Here is a 16,063-nt window from a genome sequence, read left to right as displayed (position 1 = left end):
CACACTGTTCTAGTTTTATTGACCTGTGGATGTTTGACTTTCTAATGCTAAACCAGACACTCTACACCTCATCTGCATCTCTGTACATATTTTGCATATTGTGCTTGATTGTCATTTAGTCCTGGTTAAAATTTAAGGCAGAAGCACATGTATTAATAAACAGGTTTATTTACAGATTGATATGAGTTATGGCTTATTTCCTCATTTGGTCATAAACCAAAAGACAGACTGTTACACTATAAGTATTATTAGTTCACCTACATGATGTCCTCCTTTTTCATACTTTCTTTGTGACCTTGACCAAAAACTGGCATTTCTATTTTACTGTGTCACAGATTTCAAAGAGGCGATGTTCGGCACAGACATTCCTGCTTTTGGAGACAGGCGGAAGTTAAAATCTTACATTTTTCCATATCTTTCTCTGATCATTCTCTGATAGTACTATTACTACAGTAATGCAGTAACAGTACTATATTCTTATCTATTTAGTGCAAAAAGACTTGATATGAAATTAATAAATGTATAACAACAAAGGTGCAAACAGGGTGAGATGAATTCATATTAAAAATTTTATTAATGTACAGCAGAGCAAAGTGAGTGACTGATGTCAACTTTTTAAAAACAGTGATCTTATCATAACATCTGCTGTATCATATAGCTCCAGTTCATACAGCATCAGTGCATTTTTTTTTTTTTTTTACAAAGATGGTTATGTGCATGAAACTCAGGTTTTCTGCTGAAGCAAGCACAGCTACACCCTTTTATATAATCATGAAGCAAATGAATCATGAGGCTAGGGGTAGAGAAGGAAAAACAAAGAGGTAAGGTACAGAGATGAAAACTAAAGCACTGTAAGAGATATCAAATTATTATTGAATAGTTTTTAGAATTAAAAAGGGAAGTTCTTTTCAGCTGCTCCATAGTCTGTTAGTGAAGCAGGCTTTAACTGACTGGAGAAATCCTTCAACAGCTACTGTTGAGGTGTGCCTGAGCAAGGGACTTGGCCCCTTAACTACAACAGCACCAGCTGCAGTCACACTGGGCTTCATCTCAATTTATGTGCACAACTCCATAAACAAAAAACAGTACAGTCTATAACCACACATATAGGCAAAATATGATATAACAATGATCTCACTTTATACTCGCCCCTGGGAGCTGTAATTTTTATCCCATTCATGCACAGGAGGATATATCAGTGTGTTTCCCATCACAGTGATCTTTATAATCAGCCAGTACAAAGTGTCATGGAGGTTTCATTCTCAATACAGGGATATATCGCATTGACATATCACTGTGATTGATGCACATTAAAAACAAACAGCAAATATGTCTGTTATAAAGTAAAAAATTATGTTTCTGATGTGCAGGTTCTTCTTGCTTTGCTCTGGGTTTTGCGATACTCTGCATCATTTTACTTGACCCAAGCACTAGAGGATCTGAAAAAGCACCTCACTGTATTTTATAATCACCACAAAATAACCACATGCAGCTCAAAACATCCTACAGAAGGAGAACCTGCTGTGACATATGCACTTTAGGAACAAAAGAATTCATCCCAAACAGAGATGCTGGATTTAGTTCATTTATAGTTTATTAACAGAAAAGTAATCTGCAACTATTAAAATGTATAAATCGTGCTAGACATTACGGAAACAAATCTGCATTATTCTCTGTTTTCTACCATGTGAGATTTTTATGTTTCCCGTCCAAGAGCAAGCTGAATGTCTTGAAAAATCTGAAACTGCGATGGAAAATTATAACAAACTTTTAATTGGCATTTGTCGGCATTTCATAGACACAAGGATCACTCAGAGATTAATCAACACATGGAAAGAGATCAACATTATATTTTTAGTTTGTCATGTGGCAACGATGCACTAATGCTGTCACAAATGCCTGCCAAATATGTTAAATACTGAATTAAATATGTTCCCTTTAATGGCGAGAGTCACAGAAGACCTGCATGTCAAAAACAGTGCTGCTGTTCTTTAAGCAAGAAGTACAAATGTAATCAATACTTAGTCGTGTGAATTTTCCAGATTGATATTTACAGCTACAAAGCTTTAAAAATCTTTCGAATCAGTCTTTCAAGTGTTGATGTCAATCTTTTTTTTTTTTTTGTATAGTTCAGGAAAAACTCGTCTCATCCCTTCATACATTCCTTACATGACTGTAACTTTGTCCTCTGTGCTGCACCAGCCATAGACACACAGTGGAGGTCAGGGAAGAAGGAAGAGTGTATGAAAAGTAGTGAACCAGACCCATGGTTGGTCAGTGCAGGACAGTGGCCAGTAGAGGGCATCAGCCCCCTGTATCATCGTTGGGTGGTTCCTCCTTCAAACCAGCATGCGCTGGATCCTGAGGGCATGTTGTTGATTGTGTTGCGCCTGTTGCAGTCTTCCTCCAAAGCAGAATGAGTCAGACCATTCCTTGATTTAATTTGTGCCAAAGCTTAATTTACAATTTACTACAGACGCCCTTGTGAGCAGTTATGTACAACAAGTTAGAAATTGGTATCTTATACAAATGTGTAAAACAATAAGTTGATTTCTCCCAATGATATTTCACCATATCATCTTCTTTTTTTTTTTTTCACACAGGTTAACAACATTCATATACAGTTTTCTCAATTTAGAATTACTTAATTTTTTATAGCTATTTTAATTAATAATAATTATAATTCTACTTTGACAGTTGTGAAACTGGATTGATGATGTAATAAATTCAGAGAAGACAAGAGAATATTTATCCACATTTACCATTTGGTAAAAATGTACATAGCTCGTGTATTAGCATAGATTATGTATGTAAAAAAAAAAAAAAACTATGTGCGTTCAGTCTTTGTGAAGATTGTTTTGCATTGTACATTTCCAAGTGCATACAAATTTCCTGCAGCACTGCAGTACCTCTGTATTATACCGCAGCCCCTCGCCCTGCCTGCCTCACTCTCCCTCACTGGTAACTCAACCTAACCTTTAATGTCTTTCTAGGAAACACTTTTCTCTTTGTTGTTTCTCTCAGTCCACAGTTTCTGTTAAAGCTTCAGTCTCCAAAATTGCATTTGATCCCGGTGGCTCCAAAAGCTAACATTTGAAAAAAAACAAACAAACAAAAAAAAAACTATTTGGCCTCCCTCCACTTCCTCTGACATGATCTGTGATTCAAGCTCAACATTTACTCTCGTCACATATAAATGTACATGATGATGAAGAGTCAGTTCCTCTATTTTCCTTCCTGAAACTCCTTATTCCTAACAGGGGGAAGCGCTCATGTGCACGTGTGTGTGATAATGAGGAGGAGGTACGGGTGATGGAGGCATGGCCATGGGTAGAGCCTGGCCCTGGGGATGTGAGGAGTGTGACCTGGGCAGGGTGTGTGTGGAGGGATAACCGGTAGACTGTGGAGGCATCTGATAGCTCCCTGCAGAAGAAGAACCGGAGGGCGGGCTGCCCAGGCCCCCCGTTTGGAGGTTGCTTTTTGGTGGTGCTGGCGGTGTCTGGTTGAGCTGTATGGATATGTCGCTGGAGGCCTCAGAGGTGCTGCGGCCTCGTTTTGGCGGAGGCCAGGAAGAGTCTGGTTGGAGGAACTGGCCGCTATAGTCGCTGCTTTCGGACAGGCGGGGGTGGTAGAGCGCAGGGTGGGGGCGGTACATCTCTTCCTCTGCATAACGTTTCATGAACAGATAGACTGACATCACACCGGCCCCCTAAAGAGATGAGCGAGATAAGAAAGAAGCTGAAGATGAAGCAAGATTATATGTGACAGTGAGCAGCGTATTTCGATCAGAGACAAAATCAAATTTCAAAGAAACAGTAACAAGTGGTCAGGAATGTTGAATGTGATTATAAAGGACTATTAAAGAGGACATAAAGAAGAATGTTTAAACTAAAGCTGAAGGTAAAACAACGGGCAACAGAAGGAGATGGGTCCAGAGAAAAGAGAAGATGAGCAAAAAAATGAGAGGAGACAGTTTTAGCTGAATCGGCCGCAGCACTGCATTAAGAGCAGGATCACTGATGACAGGAAAGCAGCAGCCACAAGAGGGGGAGGGAAGGAGGAGGGAAGGAAGGGTGGTGTGAAGATGAGCATACTATTCACCACGCATATATTCACACATGAGCACAGCTGCACACAAACCCTGCTGTTCTGCATCATAACCACTGATACCTCGCATTACCTTCAGAATACAAATCATCACACTCAGCAGGCAGTACCTGCACCATATAAATGAAAATGCAAACTGTGTGCAAACAGACACTCAAGCACACACACAACAGCCCCTGTCAGACACCTCTCTTTTCCATTAATCTTATTTTGCAGTGTCAGCTTCATTTCTCTATGACCGCACGGTCACTTTTTCTTAAAACTGTTTTGTCAATATTTCAGCAGCACAAGTTTAAACTACATCCAGTCACATTACAGGGGCAGGCACAAGATTACGATTTCACGTCTCGCATGTTACATTGTGAGTTACTCAGCTCTCTAAAAAAAATGCTCTAAACAGCATTACATTTTGTACATTTTTAATGTAGAATACTACAAGGACATTTGTCAATGATGCATTTTTACTATTCCAAATTCACAAGAGAGGTCTTTCTCTTGGAGTCTACGTGCCAGTGGTGGTGCACAGCTCTCTCTCAGCTGCAGCAGAGATATTGCTCTTAGTAAGCAATGATGGGGTTGATACTGGCAATTTTTGTTGCCAAAAGGGCAGCAAATCTTTTCCAGTATTGCAAATATTGATTGCATTGATTGATTAGTGTAGGGAATTGTGTTTTTGTTGTTGTTGTTTTTTTAAAGAAATGGCACAGGCGTTATGAAGAACGAAGAAAAAAGCAATGTCTATCAAAAATAAGGATCGTGTTGAAAATTTGCTTTGAAGACATTCAGCTTTGAGGCTGGATGATAGTTTAACATGCAATTGCAGATTTTTCATTTCACGTGCAATTTTCTCCAGTGCAGTTCCTAAAGAGAACAATAAAGGTAGAGGATTGGAAATGGACTGGCATTTAGCACTTTAGACTACAAGTCACATTTAACCAGGTTTATACAGTGCTTTTTCTATGCACTTTAATCACTTTATCTGCTTTATGCAAGCAATTTAGAATCAACAGTTAACCTGACATACATGTCTTTGGACGGTAGTACCTAGAGGAAGCCCATGCAGGCATGCAAACTCCACACAGGGAGTCCTCAACCAACCAGGAGATTCAAACTTTCAAACACCTTTCTTGCTGTGAGGCTGACAGAGCTAACCCCAGCACAGCCAGGCTACACAACATATATGGATGACATTTATTACTAACATATAGGATAACTGGTAATTGTTGGGGTTTGGAGATGTCAGGCTTAAACTTTAAACTGTAAAAACTATGTATTTTATATATATATTTTTTTTTAAACACAAATGCTTTCAGTACATTATTACTACAGCATCATATCATTGTATTTGCACACTAATGCAGACACTTAACTTGGGAATGGGAATCTGGATATGCCCCTGATCCAGTGGGAATGTTTGAAGGAAGCAGTGAGGAACAATACTGTAAAAGTGTCCTATGTCTGAATGACAAAATGCTTTCACTTTAACAAATAGATGTTCTCTCTCTCTTTCCCATATTTTCTAACTAGCACACGCAGAGCCCCGACTGACCTCTTTGAGTAAGAAGGAGGAGGCAGCGAAGGCAAAGGACCAGCCATAGTGGTAATTGAAGAACTGCTCAGGCTCCCTGGGACGGTTCATCACCTCGTCATTAATACTGGAGATGTAGAGCACCAGCCCCACCACCAGACTGAGGCCTGCACACAGCACATTAACAATGACAAAGAAAGTCACATGCAAGAGAGAGCAGAGAAGCCATTATAAAGTGATCCAGACAGCTGTACCAGTGTGTGGAGAGTGAGAGAGAAAGATGTGGAGCGATCACACACTGGATAATTAGCTTTCAAAATACTTACACTGATAAAGAAATGGGAGCGACACCAGAGAGAGAGAGAGAGTCATAATGACAGACAAGAAGTTTCATATCAGTTTTTTTTAAGAAGGCTTCACAAAACCTCGCTCTGTCATTTTACGTGGCCTACCCTTTGTTGCTGAGTTGCTGTCATTCCCAGTCACTTCCACGTTGTTATAATACCACTAACAGTTGACTGTGGAATATTTAGTAGCGAAATTAGGAAATTTCATGACTGGACTTGTTGCACAGGTGGCATCCTATCACAGTACCACACTGGAATTCACGGAGCTCCTGAGAGCGACCCATTCTTTGTCAAATGTTTGTAGAAGCAGTCTGCATGCCTAGGTGCTTGGTTTTATACACCTGTGGCCATGGAAGTGATTGGAACACCTGAATTCAATGATTTGGATGAGTGAATGAATACTTTTGCCAATATAGCATACGTTCTGAATGAACATGGTGACATATATTTAAGTAGACAGCTTTTTGTTCATCACAAGATTTTCTCATTATATTAATAGATAACATAATTCACTAAGACAGACTGGTGTACCCCAGTGTGTCCTGTGACAGCTGGGATAAGCTCCAGCCTCTGGAGCTTGGATCCTGGATCCTGATTCGGATAAGTGGTTAAGAAAACGGATGGTTGGAATAACATAATTCAGGTGTCACACGGTTCTGGAAGTTTTTTAAAAGTCTTGTAGTCCGAACTAATGCAGCATGCTGTGAAAACTTTAGTATGTTAAAGGAACACTTACTCGCTCTCCACATTACTTTGGATATGCAACGTTTATGAGATGCAACATATGGCCAACATCAAAGAATCAATATTCAAAGACAGCTGCATGCTGTAAGCAGTGAATATGAATATTTCATCCAACGTTCAAGTGCACCACAGAGCTGTCAAGTGGTTATGCCCTCTACATGAGTGGCCTGGTTTTGTTGTTGACTTAAATTTGAAAAGCGTGGGAAATGCAGAAACCATGCTGCTGTCAATCCTGCAGCAGAAGTACATCTTTATCTAAGTTAATGCCTGAAAATCCAGAGAACCACACAGGCATGTTCACAGCGAGAGGGAGGCAAAGAAAAAGTGTGAGACAAAGGGGAAACAAATATGAAGGTAAATGGTGCAAGAACGCGTGCATATGCAGCTTGTCTGTGGTGTGTTTGTTGGAGGAAGAGATAAACAAAAAGAGATGGGGAAAGAGAGAGAGAGAGGGAGAGCCTCTAACCAAGATTAAACATCTGTGGCCCCATGCTGTTTTTTTTTATTTCCTGTACTGAATTCTGTTATATTAACCAGAACCGGGTGTCATTGCACCCAGCCTGCCAATACAAACTACAGGATTTACCAGACTACTGCGTCAGGGATGCCAGTGGAATATCCTTTCACATACACCACTGCAGCAACAATGACTCAGAAATAATATCCTTTGAATGAGGAAAGGAATAGGAGGAAGGAGAGGGAGTGAGAGTGGGGAGAGAGGGCTGAGGGGGGTGGGGGGGTGGGGGTGTAGTAGGGAAGGCAGGAGGAAGGCACAGAAAGGCTTAGTGCAGCAAAGTATGTAAGCAATTTGCTACACTTGCCCCTTATTATCACCCTATTATCGAAATAAGGCATAAAGTAAAACACTGTGACACTCCAGCAAAGGCTGTAAACATTATGTAACCTCCATTATATAACATTTATTATCCTGTATACTCTTTATTACCAAGTCCCTGCAATGGTATGTCAAAGCCATCCTATCAGACTGTGTGTGATGCTCCTTTGAAGTCTGCAGTGCTGCTTCCTCCTCAAAGTAGCATGTCAGGAGAAACAACCGTCAGAGAACATGAGCTCCAGTTTGGCCACTGACAAGTCAGCCTGAGCACCAGAAATGGGAACATTACAGCCATCTGCTGTTCAAGAAGGCTGACTGCACTAATACAGAAAATCCAGCTGAAAAACCTGCTTAAGAGAAATCCAAAGGTTTTTTTGCACTTTTTTCTTTTTTAATATGCCGTTAAATTATGAAGGATGAACTACCCCTAATAATCAAGTTCATATAAGGCAAAGTCAAATGAAAAACCCCGTGGGAATATTACAAACAAGCCCTGTGACCTTTTCTATTGACAGTTTCCACACCTGTATCACAGACCAAAAATAGAGCCGTGATGGAGTGTCTGCACGTGTGACACAGGACACACCAGGCTGCTGTAATCAATCACAGAGTGAGGGAGCAGTAACAGCAGGACATGAGTAATGGATCCCACCTGAGAGGATGAAAAAGATGCCGGACACAAAGGCCAGGATGGTGCGCTGAGGTCGGATGTGTCCGATGTTACTGATGACGAAGGCAGTGAAGACAAAGAGCAGCGACACCATCGGGAAGGGTGTGGCTGTACGCACCATCTCTGGAGGAAGGATAGGTCACAGTGTTAAACTGCTGATGTTGGCAGACCTTAAGATATCTAAATTATATAAAATAAAGAAAAATGGCTTTAAATCTTTATATTTTTTGTGTGTCTCACAAGACTTCTGTTTAATACTATAATTTACTTAGGAAAGTGGCTCTTTTATAATTTCCTCCTGAAACTTAATTACAGGAATTAAGTATGAATCAAATAAACATCATGTTGCATTACAAAAATGCAAAAAGGTGAGCCATCTTCATGAGTCAAGTTCTATAAGTCCTATAGGACTTATGAAACACAAACTCTTCCACTTGGAGAAAACTGGAATTATTTTTTCCCCCTCAGATTCCTTGTAGCTTTCTTCCTATTTCTTTCCCATTTAGGAAGTGGCCTGCTTTTCACAAGATATAAATAAATTACTTCACACAATGGAGATATACAGAATTGGAATGTAAAAATGCTGTTAGGATGTGATAACAGAAAATAGTAACATAGCTATGATATGATTACTAGCTATAATCATGTTAGTAACATAACATGATTATGGAGTTAAATCACTGATTGTATTAATTTATTGGTACTCTCCTGCAAATGCAAAAACTGAATTTTCACTATTGCCTGAAAATGTCAGATTTAAGCCATAATGTGTTTTACTGCATGCAAAGTCCTTAAAATTTAAATAGATCAGTAATAAATCCTTTGATCACTGGATCGCTTATAATGCTAAACTCAACATCTTTGGATATCTTTTACTCAAACTTACCAAGTAACAGAATTGCTGATGAATTTTAACACTGATGAATTGTTGCAGTTCTAATATTATACTCAAAAAACAGTACCCACAACTGGTCAGCAGGGGGACACAGCTGCAGACTCTCATACATTAGATGAAGTGTAATCCCTCTGCTGTGCTTTACTCACTCAGGATGTTCGCTGTGTTTTCAGTGGTGATCTCTATATCGGGTTCGGTGAAGTACTCTGACGCAACACATCTCCCGTTTTCTGATCCTGTGAGAAAACACAGAAGGTGGAAAATGTTGGGGTTTGCTTTCAGGATCAAAGTCAGTGATGCATGAAGAAACACAACAAAACCAAAAGAGCATGTGGGTCTCTGCAGTCCTTCTCACAGGTAATGATCATGTTTTGTGACAGCTATGATTCCGAAGGCCAGAAGCTCGCTATCTATCTTTTCTCTCCTTCCTGCTCTCTCGCTCTGCTTGTCTCTTCTATCTCTTTCTGCATGTTTGTCACTGTGATGCACAAAAAAATGTACTAGCATCATTTGGGCAAGTTTGTAACATTATACAAATATGAATTCAGTCATTCTTTGTATATATGCAAGTGCTGTATCTCCCTACCAGCCACAAAGCAAACTCTCCAGAGGCCCGAATGCAGTGCCATCTTCACCTCCTGGCTCTGGTTCTGCTGTAGGATGATTCCCTCCACCATTATAAGCCAGTAGTCTGTGGACACGGCCACCCCCACCAGCAGCAGTCCACAGGCTCCAAACACTGTGGACAGGATGGTCAACGCACGACTGCTGCACGTACTCATCTGGAGGGCAGGATGAGGGAAGCACATCAAAACCGCAGACAAAAACATAGGTAGATATGGAAAGGGTCACGAAGAGAAGGTCATTAGAGACAGGAAACTCCGAGACAGACATGTGACACGCACACATGGGACAATCAGCTACAGGCTATCCTCCTGTCCTGCCTTGTTATTGCTAAAGATGAGTTAGTGACACATTCACTGGCAACCAATCCCGTTAAAGGTTAGAGAGGAGCCAACAAAACAGATGATGACTTCACAAATAAAATTAGGAAAGGACTTAAAAGAAACTGAGCAATAGATACACAGGAAGGAGAGGTAAGGTCTTATGTGACTCACACATGGTCTTTCCGTGACTTAGCTCTGGTTGGCTGGGAAAGACTTCTCTGAAAATCCAATGAGCCCACTGTCTGTAGAGATTTAAGAGTCTCTGTGCCTGTGTGTGTTTGCTTGTGGCTTTTCAGTCACCAGCCTTTGCTTAATTTGGAAACTTGTTCAGTTTCATCAGCTTAATAAGTAATCGACTACACGGGACACAAAGAGTGGGTTGATGCTTACTGTTTTGTTTGTTGTATATTATTGGTTACACTGGGAGGCTCATTATAGTAATGAAGATGACCTGTCATTTCTCTTCATACCCTCCAGTCTTCCAGAGCAGAATATTCTGCTTTGATTTGTATTCAGTGCAGCGTTTGCAAAGGTGAAATTTCACTGGAGGACGTTTGGCTGATGTTCCATTTGCTTTTCAAAATCTTATATTTGCCTCCCTTGCTTTTCTTACTAAAAATCTCTTTAAATTCAGATAGGGGAAGAGGGAAGAGAAGAAAGAGAAGCTTTCAGTTATTACACTGCACAACATGCCTAATGAGTCTAACGAGCAGAAGTGAGTGCCTGCCAAACTGTTTTCACCCTGGGTTTTTCCCTTACCTTATTAACAGAGGTTGTTGGAGCTGTATAGCGTGTGACTCACCTGCAGACACTTTTCGCCATGTATGATCATACACTCTAAACATTTTTAATTGGTTTTCTTAAAAAAAAGAAAAGAAAAAAGGTTTCTCTAGGTTTAGACACCTAATTAGGTCCTACTGGCATCATTTGAAGTTGCTTAGAAACTGGAAATCTGCCAGTAATAAGAGGTATTTATCAGCAGCTGGACAATTTTTAATGTGTGCACAGAAGCTGTGACTTTCATATTCTTGTAGTGTGTGCAGCTATTAAGCTGAAAGTAATAAAAGCATTAAATAAATACTGTATACAGCAATAAACCACTAAAAACTATTGTAGTGTCCCAGTGCTTACCAATGAAACATCATTATTCTGTGCTGTGTTCATCAAAACTGTGGAATAGAGGTAGAATTAAGTCAGTACATTAAATTACAACCCTTAGTGTCAGAGCAGATTTGATTTTTAACCACATCAGGAGTGTTTGTTCACCCTTACACCATCTAATTTCAGTGATCATGGAACAACTCAAGCTTCGCCCTCTTGTTTCTACAGTAGCAAACCAGAGTGGAATCATCCATGTTCTTTGGCTGATGTAACACAGCTGCTTTAAGGGTTGAAAAATGTGTATTTGAGCATATCACTGCTGCTTTATTTGAACTCACGGTACACTGTTTCACACTCATTAATAAAAATCTCCAGTTTCTTGCATCATTCCCTGTAAATCTTGACCTCCATTTTTGCACAGAAACTGCAGATTAATTATTCACATCTATTTAACATACAACGCGACATTTGCGTAAAAATAATAACTTTAAAAAGGGTCACAAATTAATTTAACACCATGGACCATTTATCACAGGCCTTTGACAGCTGTGACAACAGAAACTTTAATGTCAAATAATGACTAAAACATGAGAACCACGTTATTATTCCGCTCTTTCTCTGTGTGACAAACCTTTGAGTCTTTGAAAAGTCTAGTTACAAAAAAAAAAAAAAAGCAGTCTACTGGGGAACAAACTCTTAAAGATTAAGCCTGGTCTCATCTTATCTGGACACCCATTGTGGGAGATGTGACCGCTATAGAAGTTCCCTCAGTTTCTATGCAGCAGCAGGGATGAATAGAGCTTCTTTTGTGCGCTAGGCACAATAATGATGTGTAAGAACAGAGCCGGGTGATGGTAGAGGGTACACATTAGAGAAACAGTCTGAGAAATGACAAGTTTGGGCATCTGAGAGGCTGAAAGAAGCAAATGAAATAAGGAGTGAGTTACTAATGGGGCAGACAGAAGTGAGGAACCATGACCGCAAAAAGTCCAGCCAGACAAATATATAAAAGATGGAAAGCCACGGAGATTGAAAGGAAAACTTACAAGATATACGAAAGGAAGGATGCAAATTGGCACTGTCATCTGAGACACGGGAACAGTTGAAGATCTCCATGAGCTTAAGCTGCACATGATTTTCCTGCTGCCTTGTTCTTAACTTTCCTTCTTTAACCAGGGAGTCTAAATCATATGGCAGGCCAATTTCAGCTCCTACTGCTAACAGTCAGCTGGTGCACAAGAGTCTGAACCAGTTTGAGCCAAAGAGTTCAAGGCAGGGTCACAGTGAAATGAAAAACAACTCACTAAAATGACATAGCATGATTGAAAGCACAGATGGATGAGATATAAAGATGAGGAGGAGTGGTCTCAGGAAGGAACGATCACACCTATGAGTGTGAATCAAATGGAGTTGCAACACTGCACAAATGAGTTGATGTGCCTGAGTGGCTCTCCCAGACTTGTTCAGCACTATGGACAGCACCCTATGGACAGCACATGCATACAGTCATAGAAACACACTTAAATCCAACAACAAAAATGCAACCTGCAGGTTCATAAGAGATTTGGATTAAAAATGAAAAGCACTGATTTATTGTGCCAGAAAGTCTTCTAAAGGGCTGTTGTAGCTTTTGAAGAAATAACCTCAGACTTGGGATTGGGTTTGAGTTAAAAAGAAAGAAAAAAAAATCAGTTTCCCTGTTAGATTTGTGATAACAATCCCATTTTAGTTCTCTGACACAGCCCCCTCAGCTCCTTCATCCAGAAAGTAATGAGCCAATTGAATTGGTTAGATGGGAGCCACAAGGGGGACAAAAGGTTTAATTCACTCCAATCTGTCACAATCTACAGACTGACATCTCCTCTAAGCCTCTCAGGAAAGAGACACCAAGAGAAAGAGGCAGTGATGGAAAAAGGGGAGAGGATGTAAAAGAAACAACCAAGCTCAAAAAGCAGCAGAAAGAAGAAAAGATGGGGGTGAATTATGTCTGTAGTTTCTTTCTTTCTTTTTTTTTTTAAAGACAGGCACAGCGCGAATATATGGAGAAGATATAGGTTAACACAGGAGAAGACCTTGGCCCAAAAAATGGAAGGAGTACTCGACATGGACGCGCACGACGGGAGTGCGCGTACCCCGAATTAAAAGGTGTGCTAAACAGCCAGTGTGGGCTGGTTGTCAGCCTTCGAGAAATCAATGAAACCACTCATTAGGAAATAAAAGACTTCATGAGAACTAAACGTAGATATCATGACTCAGTGGCGTGGTTTGCTCATGATTCCTGCGCAGCCACACTCCTAAAAACCACTCGCACCATTTTTCACGGTGCAAAGCGGAGAGGTAAGCACTGACACTATATTTTCAGATAAATACACGTACGCAAAATGACACCCTAGTACTGAGCGTGGCAGTTATATGCGCATCTATACGGGTTTGTTTAGGACTCCCCCATCCCCTCCCCTGCTGTCACACGCACTCACACGCGGAGTTTTGAGATGATAAACACAGAGCAGGGAACATGTGAGCGACTCACGTTGAAAAACTGGAATGAGTAAATAAATAGAGCTGCTCAACGACTTAATTGTCAGGTAAGAACACCCCCCCTCCCCCCCGTGCGCTCTCAAAGGAGCACGAGCGGCTATCTTTACGCTAACACGACTTGAGGACGCGTTATGAATTTCAGCTCTTTTCACAGCTACCACCGCACATATGCATGAACCTTTTAAGTCCGGTAAAAACAGAAAAGAAAAGAAAAGAACAAAACAGGGCGTCATTATTACAATTACTATCAAAAGACGCATAACTGCAGGTATTCAAAGAGGGGAAAATACTCACCGTGCCATGAGAGTCGTGCGCACACGTCAGTAGCCAAGAAACCTCACACCAGGGTGGCTTGGTGGATTTTGGTCTCTTCTCTCCGTCTCTCTCTTCCCTCTCTCCTTTTTTTTTCCTCCCCTTTGCCTCTTACTCTCTCTCTCTCTCCTCTCTGTGTTTCCCCTAAGCCCCCTTACCCATCCTCTAAATTCCTCACTCTCTCTTTCACTCAGTCTGTCCCAGGCACTGCGGTGGATCGGTTCAGGAAGCTACTTTGGCTACCAAAGAGACATACTGTAGCGGGAGCAGGGGGGTAAAAGTGTTGGCGAGAGAGAGAGTGAGAGAGAGAGAGAGAGTGAGAGAGTGAGTGAGAGAGATGGGGGAGTGATGTCAAACCGCAATATCGCATTTTACTGTATCAAGTGTAGTATATTAATGCTCATAAACACTTTTACATCTGCCTTTTGGGGTTTTATTGTTTCTTTATCATTTTATTTATTTTTTGTCATTTTGAAATTATTTTATAGTTTTGAATTTATACTCCTTACTATCAACTAGCCAATCATCCTTAAAAACACTTTGACTCCAGCAACCGCCGCAGAAGCTTCCACACATAAAGTTTGTATAAATTACTTTTAAATTAAAGGAATAAATAATGTCTATTGTAAACCTTGTAATCTTAGAACACGCTCAATATTTTATTCGCATAATGAATAATAATATACAATAAGATAAATATAATGGATACACAACAATATACTATAATAAATATACTATAAAGTTCTCCACTCAAAAGAATTCAAGAGAAGCTGAAAGAGAAAAGTTGAGGATACGGTGATGAGGTTCATTTGGAGTAGAAGGGGTGTGTGTGTGTGCAGGCTACAAACTCAACTCCAAATTTCACAGATTTGCTGTCTTAAGTATTGAACATAAACTGAAACAATATATCACATACCCTCAATATTGTACAGCAGATAACTAAAGACTAGACAAAGACTTTCGTTCAACCCCGCAGTATAGATGAATATCAGGAAATGTGTAGTAACCTCTCCTTCCCTTTCTCCTCCTGCCCCCGCCTTCTTTGTCTCCTGTGGTCCGTGTCCCTTACTCTATTTTTAGCTGGCTGGTGGAGGATTCCTATATTTTTAGTAACAATATCAATAGTCTACAGCACACTCTGACCTCAGGGCATGAGCAAGAAAGAGTGAGAGATTTGGGGGGGGAGAATGAGGCGCAATAGGAGCAAAGGAGGATAGAGATAGAAGCAGAGGAGGCAGCAGCAAAGAAGAGGGCTGCTATCATGTCAGAGTGACAGTGAATGATGGACTGCACATACAACTCCAAACAGTGAGCGCTGGCGGTTCAGTTACACAAAGGCTGATGCTGTCAAGGTTGGAGAAAAGGTTGTGATGGAAGTTAAGAGTCAACATCAGATGTTTGAAGAAAAAAAAAAAACCTGAGGAGGAAAAATGCCATCACTCGTTTTATTTTCTGCGGGACATACATCTATTTGACAGACCCTTCAGGACTGCACAGCAGATTAGAAACACATTAGAGAGCTTCATCTCTCACTACAAACATATCTCCATCAGAGATTCAGATATATATATGGATCAAACTAGGTTTAGCTGTATTCTACTCCACTACTCCTTCTCACATGTTCACTGCTTGAACACTGTTAGTACAGAAAATAACATATGAGCATACATTAGATCATAACACTGCTATATACGCTGAGAGAAGACAAGCAACACATATCAACAGCCAACCACAGGAGTCTTTCAAACAGATACCAGCAACAATAAATTTCGACAAGTGATTTATGAAGAATGACATAAAACGATGCAGTAAAACATTTACGGTGCAGAACTGACAGAAAAGACAAACAGAGAGGAGCCGAGATGAAGGGCAGATAGAGAAGAGAGGGAAGTAGACAGGGAGATGGGAAGTTGATGAGATTTTAATGTGAAGGTCAACTTGTTATAACTCAGATCTCCACAGGGATATTAGTCCCATCATGGTGATGCTGGAGGGGCTGGAAGGGGGGGGGGGCACGGGGGCTGCTTCAGAGGAGGAGA

At 40.5% G+C, this 16,063-nt stretch overlaps 1 protein-coding gene across 1 annotated transcript; it reads right to left on the bottom strand.

The window, feature by feature from the left end:
* Positions 1–551: 551 nt before the first annotated feature.
* On the bottom strand, positions 552–14,208 carry cacng7b (calcium channel, voltage-dependent, gamma subunit 7b). Its single transcript, XM_030748952.1, has 6 exons — positions 14,007–14,208; positions 9,713–9,908; positions 9,276–9,362; positions 8,214–8,354; positions 5,657–5,802; positions 552–3,709 (listed from the first exon to the last, which is right to left on the bottom strand). Exons 2-6 carry the CDS (start codon positions 9,906–9,908, stop codon positions 3,254–3,256), a joined length of 1,026 nt encoding a protein of 341 aa, XP_030604812.1. The 5' UTR covers positions 14,007–14,208; the 3' UTR covers positions 552–3,253.
* Between the last annotated feature and the right edge of the window lie 1,855 nt (positions 14,209–16,063).

The sequence above is a fragment of the Archocentrus centrarchus genome, chromosome 16 (genome assembly GCF_007364275.1).
Source record: "Archocentrus centrarchus isolate MPI-CPG fArcCen1 chromosome 16, fArcCen1, whole genome shotgun sequence".
NCBI lineage: Eukaryota > Metazoa > Chordata > Actinopteri > Cichliformes > Cichlidae > Archocentrus > Archocentrus centrarchus.
Note: the sequence above shows the minus strand (reverse complement) of the source record. Positions and strands in the feature narration are given on the sequence as shown.

Coding starts and splice junctions, on each gene's coding strand:
- cacng7b (XM_030748952.1), bottom strand. CDS start 9,908: ATGAGTACGTGCAGCAGTCGTGCGTTGACCATCCTGTCCACAGTGTTT. Junction 9,363..9,712: donor GAGAGTTTGCTTTGTGGCTG/GTAGGGAGATAC, acceptor GTTTTCTCACAG/GATCAGAAAACGGGAGATGT. Junction 5,803..8,213: donor CATCTTTTTCATCCTCTCAG/GTGGGATCCATT, acceptor TGCTGTGTGCAG/GCCTCAGTCTGGTGGTGGGG.